The 10,532-nt window shown below is 26.4% G+C and overlaps 2 protein-coding genes across 3 annotated transcripts; one reads left to right on the top strand and one right to left on the bottom strand.

Moving 5' to 3' along the window:
* Positions 1-105: 105 nt before the first annotated feature.
* On the bottom strand, positions 106-3,141 carry LOC117213557 (putative neutral sphingomyelinase). Of its 2 annotated transcripts, XM_033458991.1 has the most exons (7): positions 3,023-3,141; positions 2,006-2,138; positions 1,656-1,829; positions 1,392-1,575; positions 981-1,307; positions 792-897; positions 106-680 (listed from the first exon to the last, which is right to left on the bottom strand). In XM_033458991.1, exons 2-7 carry the CDS (start codon positions 2,077-2,079, stop codon positions 334-336), a joined length of 1,212 nt encoding a protein of 403 aa, XP_033314882.1. In that variant the 5' UTR covers positions 2,080-2,138; positions 3,023-3,141; the 3' UTR covers positions 106-333. The 2 variants fall into 2 exon arrangements, with proteins under 2 accessions (XP_033314882.1, XP_033314883.1); XM_033458992.1 differs by lacking the exon at positions 3,023-3,141 and having other exon boundaries at positions 1,733-1,829; positions 2,006-2,402.
* A 24-nt stretch (positions 3,142-3,165) lies between these two features.
* LOC117213555 (cytoplasmic FMR1-interacting protein) lies at positions 3,166-9,506 on the top strand. The gene is made up of 19 exons (XM_033458985.1): positions 3,166-3,304; positions 3,487-3,714; positions 3,802-3,981; positions 4,079-4,260; positions 4,333-4,857; positions 4,935-5,139; positions 5,207-5,421; positions 5,529-5,659; positions 5,736-5,906; positions 5,979-6,061; positions 6,202-6,270; positions 6,645-6,718; positions 6,784-7,189; positions 7,281-7,480; positions 7,572-8,101; positions 8,171-8,265; positions 8,370-8,608; positions 8,678-8,825; positions 8,900-9,506. Exons 2-19 carry the CDS (start codon positions 3,505-3,507, stop codon positions 9,113-9,115), a joined length of 3,879 nt encoding a protein of 1,292 aa, XP_033314876.1. The 5' UTR covers positions 3,166-3,304; positions 3,487-3,504; the 3' UTR covers positions 9,116-9,506.
* The last annotated feature ends 1,026 nt before the right edge of the window (positions 9,507-10,532 follow it).

Here is a 10,532-nt window from a genome sequence, read left to right as displayed (position 1 = left end):
AAAAGTATTATAATGTATTATCTATATAGAATTGAAATTATGTGATTTTACGAAGTTATATAAAAGATCGTTAATGCATTTTATCCAATTTATAAAAATGAGATGTTTTATATGTTTTTATGCTTTAATTTGATTATTGTCGCATAATAATATAATACTGAGTATATTAATGTATGTAAATGCTATAATTCATTAAGAATTACACTTTTTTAGTAAGAAAATATACTCTTATTAAAAATGATACTATTTGATTCTTTTGATTTGAAAAATTATGGAATAATTTAAAAAGGAAGTTCAAATTTTGAACTATGTTCTTGTAAAATGTACACAAACTTATTTTTTACATAAATTATTATTTAAATTTGCCAAATAAATTTCCATTCCTAAACATCCTGCTTTTAAAGCATTTGTTTCTACGCTATTCCATAGAGAACTCATGAACAAAATATAACATAATATTGCTGTTAAAAAAATACGTATTACATTAAGTCCAATAGTTACATCGAGAGATGTAAAGGAACAGTCTAACCCCATAGACCACACAAGTGGTATAATTAATATACAGCCTACCAATAAATACCAAAATCGCCGCCGACGAACTGTTTTCAATGACGTTTCACATATACTTATGGCTTCCTTTATTGAATCTTTGACATCTACATTTATAGTTTGAAATTCACCTATAATAATAAAAATGTAAATTAAACGTAAATGTAAATTAAAGATTAAATAACTTACCATATATATTATTATTATACATATCATACATATCACTATATTTATTAGCTTACCAGGAATAAATTTAAAAGTTGCCATAATAGCCTCATGATCAGAATAACTAAAGTCTTTGTAAGGTATCCGTTTTGGAAATGGATGTTGAAAATTTGTCACCTCTATCTACGAATAATATATTATTAATATGGTTATTTCTAGGCAATTTCCTACGAAAATAACTAACAAATAAAAATAATTTAATGCACCTTAATATTCTTTGAACCTTGATATAAAATATGATCTATACGTTTCCCCTCAGGACAAGTTCTTGCAAGTTTTGAACTAGTATAACTATTATTGGCACACTCATTGGTCCCTAAATTACTTGAAATATTTGAGCAAGCATCTGCCAAACCAGCAACGCCACAAATGATTTTATAAGCTAAATCTTGAGGTTCTGCATTAAGGTCACCTCCTAATATTACAGAATCAGCTCCACCAGAAGTCATTCTAATAAATTGGGCAGTATCAAAAGCTTGTAGAACTCTATGTGCTGTGTATTCATTACTGTGATTATTGTATTCTGCATGTAACTAAAATATTAAACATATTTAATACTTATCGATATGTCGAAAATTATATGAATAAAAACTACAAATCTCAATAATTAAATTTACATGTGCAATATAAACATTAATGTTCATATTATGAATTTGAAGTCTACAGAGTCCAACACCTTTTCCACCAAACCAATCTCCATGGTGTATTTTATGTACATATCCATTTAAAGGCCATTTATGAAATATTACATCTTTAATAGGAAATCTAGATAAGATACAAATTCCAGATCCAAGAACTCCACTACAATGCATTAAATTAAAATTATTAGTAATAAAAAGGCAAGTTTAATAGTACTATATTAATATAAATGAGATATTTGCCTGTAAAAATAATGTGAGTAAGGTAACTGTTCTTCTGTCTTAGCTCTTATCATTTTGAAATCTTTAACAGACCATACCTCTTGTAGACAAATGATATCATAATTTTCTGTAGCAAATTTTTCTGCAATTGCTGTCATACGAACATTCCTATTTTGTGAAACATATGGTATCCCCCTAAAATATAAAATGTTATGAATATATGACAGTATGTATACTTATGTTAATTATAATTTTGTATTCTAGGTATAGAAAAATATTTATCAAAAATATAATTGGTATAAAAATAATTAATTCTAAACTAGATTCAAACTGATAAAAGTAATCCTATATTACATCATAATGCAACTTACCAACAATTTAAAGTTAGAATATTTATTAACGTTTTTACATTTGTCATTTTTATATCATCTTTTACGTCTGACATCTTTTATGGTTTTATTGTTCCAAACAGATTATTGCAAATATATTTTCCCGCAATCAGACCTGCAATTGTGATATAATATGTACTTCTTCTTATTAATTCTTTCCGACGTTTATCAATATCATACTTCATACATATATATGTACTTTATATATGAAATTGTGATAATAATTTTCTTTAACCAAAATTACAAAAATATGAAGAGAATGATTTTAAAAAATTCTGACTTATTGTTCTTTTTATCACAGATTCGAAATTTAAAAGATTGGAATAGTGGCAATAATGCCTTCATGGTCACGCTAGAACTTATCACACAATTTCTTCTTCGATTGTTAGTAATAAATTGTTATCTATATATATGTTATATATATATATATAGCGCTAGAGAAGAAATCTTCTCCTTGCTAGCGTATAACGAATTTAGTCTCTACACTTAACATATATAATATCTAAGCAATGGTTCTCAACTTTCTTGTATGAACAGCAAATTTTTAATTTATCTAAAAATGTTTCTCTTTATAAATTACGTAATTAAATGTATCTAGTTATACATAGTGCAGTTGTTATAAAATGTTTAATAAAATTTAGTAGAATATGAAAATATTCTATAAAACTTTTTACAATATATCATATACAAAAAAATTGATGCAGTAACAATCACTGTAGTCAACGTAGTCATCTTTGTAATAGTACTTATTTTAATCTAATATAGTCTAATATAATCTTACTTCTAATCTTTTACTTTGGTATTTATAAATATTTTAACTAATCAATTAACAAAAATGGCTATATGAATCATAATCATGAAAAAGTAAAAATATTTAATCATCATATAACATTATTGAAATTAAATCTTAATCTTTAAGATATATATATTTTCCCGAAAAATATAGTTAATTAATAAAGTTGCATTGAATTAAATACACATTAAATAGGTTTAACCAACCTTTTTAGTATAAATTTTTATTTTAAAAGGGTCAAGTATGTAATTGATGTAGTGCTCTGTATCACTTTGTTAGTACCTAAGTATTGTTGATAGGATAATCATCTTATGTTTTCTAAGGTGAGGGTGGAGTGTTAAAGATACAATTGTGTATAAGGTACAATTAGAAATTATTGTACTAAAATGTACTGAATAAATTGCAAAATAATCAAGAATCATTTTGCTTTATCATAAAAAACTCGAGGTTTTAGCATACTTGTCTCTAGAAACGTAACCTCTATAGAGGTAAGTTAAATTATAACTGTGATTTTGATCAATTTTTATGTCAAACTTTAATTTTTGTGATTATTAACTTGCCCCTAGACTTTCATTTAAAATTCTTCCCATAAATGTTTCTAAAAAATAAATTAATTGTATATATTTTTAATACGATTTTATCATTAATAATATATAATGTTTTTATCTAGGTTTATACTTAAGTTGTAATGGCTACTGATAAAGTAACTTTGGGTGATGCCTTATCCAATGTTGATGTACTTGATGAATTTACATTACCTGATGAACAACCTTGTATTGAAGCACAACCATGTTCTGTAGTATATCAAGCCAATTTTGATACTAATTTTGAAGATAGAAATGGCTTTGTTACTGGGATTGCTAAGTACATTGAAGAAGCTACTGTTCATGCAAGTTTGGTAAATAAGTATCTGATATTAGATAACTCTATTTTTGTGCTATCGATAGAATTATTACATATATAATATATAATTTTTAATTTAAAGAATGAATTATTAGAAGAAGGTTTGAAGCATGCTGTAATGTTATATACTTGGAGATGTTGTTCTCGTGCAATACCTCAGCCAAAATCAAATGAACAGCCCAACAGAGTAGAAATTTATGAGAAAACAGTAGAAGTATTAGCACCAGAAGTAAATAAATTATTAAATTTTATGTATTTTCAAGTATGTATAATAAAAATATCTAATAACTTGTTATTATATGCATATTGACAAAGTTGAATTTATTACATACAAATAATAAATGAATGTTAATCTTCAGAGAAAGGCAATTGAAAGATTTTCTGGAGAAGTGAAACGTTTGTGTCATCATGAAAAAAGAAAAGATTTTGTTTCTGAAGCATATTTACTCACTTTAGGAAAATTTATCAATATGTTTGCAGTTTTGGATGAACTTAAAAATATGAAATCTAGTGTAAAAAATGATTATTCCACATACCGAAGGTAACTATTACTCTTTTTAAATTTATTAAATCATTAAAATTTTTATTGAAAATAGCTATATTCTCATTTTAGAGCTGCTCAGTTCCTTAAAGTGATGTCTGATTCTCAAACATTACAAGAATCTCAAAATTTATCAATGTTTTTAGCTACACAAAATAAAATTCGTGATACAGTAAAAGAAAATTTAGAAAAAATTCCAGGATATGAAGAATTACTTGCAGATGTTGTTAATATATGTGTTCATATGTTTGAAACTAAAATGTATTTGACTCCAAATGAAAAACACATGTTGGTAAAAGTGATGGGATTTGGTTTATTTTTAATGGATAGTGAGCTTTGCAATATCAATAAGTTAGATCAGAAAAAGAAATTAAAATTAGATAGAATTGATAGAATTTTCAAAAACTTGGAAGTAGTGCCATTGTTCGGTGATATGCAAATTGCACCTTTTAATTATATCAAACGATCTAAACATTTTGATGCTTCAAAATGGCCATTGTCTTCTTCATCAAATAGTATGAGTCCACAAGCAGATCTTATGGTACATCTTCCACAAATTAGGGAAGATCATGTTAAATATATTAGTGAATTAGCAAGGTGGGAATAAAAATATTTCCGAAATTAAGAAAAATGCTAATTTTTAAACTTATAAAAATATATTTGCTGTGATATAGATACAGTAATGAAGTAACTACGACATACAAGGAATGTGGCAGTGATGCGGAAAATCGAGAAACCGCAGAATTAGCGTTACGTGGATTACAATTACTTTCTCAGTGGACAAGTGTAGTAACAGAACTTTATAGTTGGAAACTTCTACATCCTACTGATCATCATATGAATAAAGAATGTCCCCAGGAAGCTGAAGAATATGAAAGAGTAAGACATATTATTTATTATTTCTACTAACTATATGATGTATACTAACACCTTTTCTTTTTATCAGGCTACGCGTTATAATTATACAGATGAAGAAAAATTTGCTCTGATAGAAGTAATTGCAATGATTAAAGGATTACAAGTATTAATGGCGCGTATGGAAACAGTTTTTATTGACGCAATACGTAGAAACATATATGCGGAATTACAAGATTTTGTTCAACTTACATTGCGAGAACCATTACGTAAAGCAATTAAAAATAAAAAGGATCTTATTAGGAGGTTTGTATATTATTTTTTATTTATATGGAAGCATGCTTTTCTTTTTTATATAAACATAGTTTCATATACTTGTTTAACGATTTATAAACGTTTATTATATTCTTCAGTATCATTGTGTCAGTACGAGAAACTTGTGCTGATTGGCATTTTGGAGTAGAGCCATTAGGAGATCCTGCATTAAAAGGAAAGAAGGATCCTGATAATGGATTTGGTATTAAAGTACCACGTCGAAATGTTGGTAAGATTAAAAATAAATATAATTATATTTTTGAATAGTATACTTCAATACTTTATTAAAAGATGTATTTTCTCAGGACCCTCTTCAACACAACTATATATGGTCCGTACTATGTTAGAATCATTAATTGCGGATAAAAGTGGCGGAAAACGTACTTTGAGGAAGGACATTGATGGCCAATACCTTGTGCAAATCGATCAATTTCATAAAACTAGTTTTTATTGGAGTTACCTCTTAAATTTTAGTGGTTAGTATAATGAATTAGATATAGTTATATTTCATATTAAAATAGGATATTAATAGCATTATTTTATTTCAGAATCATTACAAGATTGTTGTGACTTATCCCAATTGTGGTACAGAGAATTTTATCTAGAAATGACCATGGGTCGGAAGATACAAGTAACTAAACATTTGTTTAATATAGTTTAACATAGTTCCAAACTCTAAACATGTTTATTAAAGTATATTAAACATAGTTTATTAAAAAATGATAGTTGATATTATTAAATAGCGTTTTGTGTACTTGATTTCATGTCTAGAAATGCCAAGTTCGTCACCAGCATAATGAAGAGTGCAGCGATCTGATTACCATGGAGAAACGTATTCAAGTATGTTATTAGACACGAGTGATGTAGCAGTTATTTATGCTTATAATTTCTTGCAATGATCATCGTTAATATGGTTTACTGATTTCATTATTATTATTATGATGTTTCTATTGTATAAATTTTAACTAATACATAGAGAATACATGTTCTACGATTTTTTAAGCATTGAGTTGTTATAAGTTTATTGTTTCACAAATAGTGTGCATTAAATAATGAAATCAATGTATGTCTGTTAAAAAATTATTTTATTAGTACAATTGTACAAATTATTTAATGAAAATGTATAATTATTATATTATTAATGTATTAAGATCTATAATTGATAATATGCAAATTATGTTATAAGTTTTAAAAGCTTTTAATATATGTTTCAGTTTCCAATTGAAATGTCCATGCCATGGATTTTGACTGATCATATATTACGAAGCAAGGAACCATCAATGATGGAGTAAGTAAAAAGGAAATATATCTATCATTTGGAAAATATTTTGTAACATAATATTTTGTTTTTAGGTACGTTTTATATCCACTTGACTTATACAATGATAGTGCATTATATGCTTTGACAATATTTCGTAAACAGTTTCTTTATGATGAAGTAGAGGCTGAAGTAAATTTATGTTTTGATCAATTTGTTTACAAGCTTAGTGAACAAATTTTTGCTCACTATAAACAACTTGCTGCAAGTATATTGTTAGATAAAAGATTTCGAGTAGAATGTGTTGCGTTAGGAGCGTATTTGCTTCCATATCCTCGTGCTAACAGATATGAAACTTTATTAAAACAAAGACATGTTCAGTTACTTGGAAGAAGTATTGATTTGAACAAATTGATTACGCAACGCATTAATGCAGATATGCAAAAGTCATTAGATTTAGCAATTAGTAAATTTGAATCTGGCGATATAACGGGAGTTGTGGTAAGTTGAATTAATAGATTTAATATGTTGTACTTGTATTTAATTTGCATTCAATATGTATTTTAATAACTTAATATCTTGTGTACTAAAGGAATTGGAAGGACTTTTACAAGTGAATCGTCTTACTCATAAACTTTTAAGTAAATGGCTTGCATTAGATGAATATGATGCTATGTTTCGTGAAGCAAATCATAATGTTTTAGCCCCATATGGAAGAATCACTCTTCATGTATTTTGGGAATTGAATTATGACTTTTTACCGAATTATTGTTATAATGCAGCAACGAATAGGTATAATTGTGTTATAAAGTAAAACCCAATTATATAAATACATACAGAATTCATAATTATTTGTATTAAAAATAAAATATATTTATAATAGGTTTGTAAAATGTCGTGGACTTCAATTTGTACAAGCAGTACATAGAGATAAACCTCCTCAAATGTCTCATCATTATCTTTGGGGAAGTAAACAATTAAATTTAGCATATAGTACACAATATGGGCAATATTCGGGATTTGTTGGACCACAACATTTCCGTACAATGTGTAAACTTCTTGGATATCAAGGTATTGCAGTAGTAATGGAAGAACTTTTAAAAATTGTGAAATCTCTAATTCAAGGAAGTTTACATCAATTTACTAAGACATTAATGGAGGCTATGCCAAAAGTTTGTAAACTTCCAAGATACGATTATGGATCCCCAGGAGTTTTGGGATATTATCATGCTCAATTAAATGACATTGTGCAATATCCAGATGCTAAAACGGAACTTTTTCATAATTTTCGCGAGTTTGGTAACACAATCTTATTTTGTCTTTTAATGGAACAAGCTTTATCACAAGAAGAAGTTTGTGATTTGTTACATGCAGCACCATTTCAAAATATATTACCAAGACCATATTGTAAAGGTAATATTTTCAAATTATATGTGCAAAACAATCTTATTTTTGAAAATATTATAATAACTTCAATTCTAGAGGGTGAAAAACCAGAGACTAAACAAAAACGACTTGAAGCCAAATATGCAGCTTTACAAATCGTCCCCAATGTAGATAATTTAGGTACAGCTAAAGTAAGTAATAAAATGAATATACACATTATGTAACATATGCAAATAATAAAAATATATAAGATGTTTAATTGTGTTGTAAACTTAAAATTATTTTAATCATACAGCAAGCAATGATTGCCAGAGAAGGAGATTTATTAACCCGAGAACGGCTTTGTTGTGGTTTGTCTATATTTGAAGTAGTGCTCAGTAGACTACGTAGTTTCTTAGATGATCCTATTTGGGTTGGTCCTCCTCCTGTAAATGGAGTAATGAATGTTGATGAATGTACAGAATTTCATAGATTATGGAGTGCATTACAATTTGTATATTGCATTCCTGTTGGGGAAACAGAATTTACTGTTGAGTAAGTAATATTTAATTTTACTATTAGTAATAATACAAGTTTTATCATTTAATACCATTTTCATTACAGAGAACTATTTGGTGAAGGTTTACACTGGGCTGGATGTGCTATGATTGTATTACTTGGTCAACAAAGGAGATTCGAAGCTCTTGATTTTTGCTATCATATTTTGAGAGTACAACGTGTTGATGGTAAAGATGAAAATGTTAAAGGAATCGTAAGTATTTATACATGAGTTGTAATATAATCTTTTCGATTATTAAATATTTAATCGTTATTCATTTGAAATAGCACTTAAAAAGAATGGTGGATAGGATTAGAAGATTTCAAGTGCTAAATTCACAAATTTTTGCTGTATTAAACAAATATTTGAAGAGTGGAGATAGTGACGCAACAAGCGTTGAACACGTTCGATGTTTTCCACCTCCAATTCACCCCTCGCTTGCTCATGTACAACAGCAACACTATCATACACCAGAATATTTACGTCAAATGAATCATCAGTGAAATAATATAAGTATTATAAGCAAGAATATTTATAATTTAGTATAATCAAGGCTGAATCTCACTTTTTAAATTATTTGTAATATGAGTTTGGAACATTTATCTAAATTTTCTTAAGGTAATGTATGTTACGTTTACATTAGTGCATATAACGTTGAAATAAGTCAATTGAAATCTTTAAAATTTGTTTCATTTTTCTGTAAAAAGATATAAATTCTTATATATAATTTGTAATAATATTATAATTATGTTGTTAACCCCTTAAGGCCCATCTTCATAATATTACATTTAATATATTATGCAAAGCATTTTTTTAAACACATTTTTCTAAAATTCAGTGAACCCTTAAGGAGGTAATATTCAATATATTTATTAATCAATAAGAATATTCATATATCACATATTTTATTTAAAATATTTCCCAATCGTATATATTGTTTATGTAAAATAAGATTTTCATTATTAGTAACTTTTTATACATATATGAGTGCGAAAGTACGAATACTTGGAAATTGCATAAAAATTTCAAATCTTTAAATTAAGAATTATATATCTTTTACTATCAGTATTATTTATCATAATATGACAGCAAATATATTATGAACTCTGGTATTACAATCCATTTTATATATTTGTATTAAATTGATTTCTTTTTACAAATTAAATGTAAATTATAAGAAATACTTGACATATTTGTAATCATTGCTGGATATTTCGTGAATATTTTTCAATCCTTTTTGTAAACATATTTTATATGTACAAAAACAGATGTAAGCTCACATTTAGTAGAACTTTAACATTGTTTCAAAAACATAAAGCACTGTATGGTAAGCAAATTTTATAATAGATAGACTACGAATTATAAAAGGCAATATCTACTAATTAAATACTGTTCTAAAACTTATACTTCGTAATATTTTTTACATGACTTATATTTTCTGTCAATTTCCTCATGTATGTTTTATGATAATTGTACAACACATACGAAAGAATCAATTGTTTGATATCAAATCTAGTTAAAATATGAATTGAGTAAGTCACAAAATTTAGACATTTATTTGTTATTTATGGTTAATTTTCAAAAATATTTTTGTTATAATGAACATATAAAAATAAGTATAAATGGTTACTAAGATTTATTTGTTTATACATATAATTCTTGTTTTATAATATTAAAAATATTAGAAAGTAACATCAAAAATATTTTAATAAAATATTTAAAGCAATGTAAATATACATTTGAAGTATGTTTTCAGGTTGCATGAAATCTGTTTGATTTTTATCAAGCTTCTAAATTTTGACAAATGCAACAAAATACAATAAATAATGATAAATGTAGCTTAAAAATTTCACATGTAATTCATTAAAATATGTTTTTTTATTATTTTTATCTTCAAAAAGTATAATTGTGTTCAACTTT

The sequence above is a fragment of the Bombus bifarius genome, unplaced genomic scaffold (genome assembly GCF_011952205.1).
Source record: "Bombus bifarius isolate JDL3187 unplaced genomic scaffold, Bbif_JDL3187 scf7180000009125, whole genome shotgun sequence".
Lineage (NCBI taxonomy): Eukaryota > Metazoa > Arthropoda > Insecta > Hymenoptera > Apidae > Bombus > Bombus bifarius.
This window is presented reverse-complemented; position numbering and strand designations above follow the sequence as displayed.

Bases quoted from the DNA above. Each gene is read 5' to 3' on its own strand.
- LOC117213557 (XM_033458991.1), bottom strand. From the start codon at position 2,079: ATGTCAGACGTAAAAGATGATATAAAAATGACAAATGTAAAAACGTTA. The intron at 1,576-1,655 runs GCAAATATCTCA...AATGCATTGTAG, and splicing joins TACTCACATTATTTTTACAG to TGGAGTTCTTGGATCTGGAA. The intron at 1,308-1,391 runs GTAAATTTAATT...TTAATATTTTAG, and splicing joins TTAATGTTTATATTGCACAT to TTACATGCAGAATACAATAA.
- LOC117213555 (XM_033458985.1), top strand. From the start codon at position 3,505: ATGGCTACTGATAAAGTAACTTTGGGTGATGCCTTATCCAATGTTGAT. The intron at 5,660-5,735 runs GTAAGATTAAAA...GTATTTTCTCAG, and splicing joins AGTACCACGTCGAAATGTTG to GACCCTCTTCAACACAACTA. The intron at 7,190-7,280 runs GTAAGTTGAATT...TGTGTACTAAAG, and splicing joins GCGATATAACGGGAGTTGTG to GAATTGGAAGGACTTTTACA.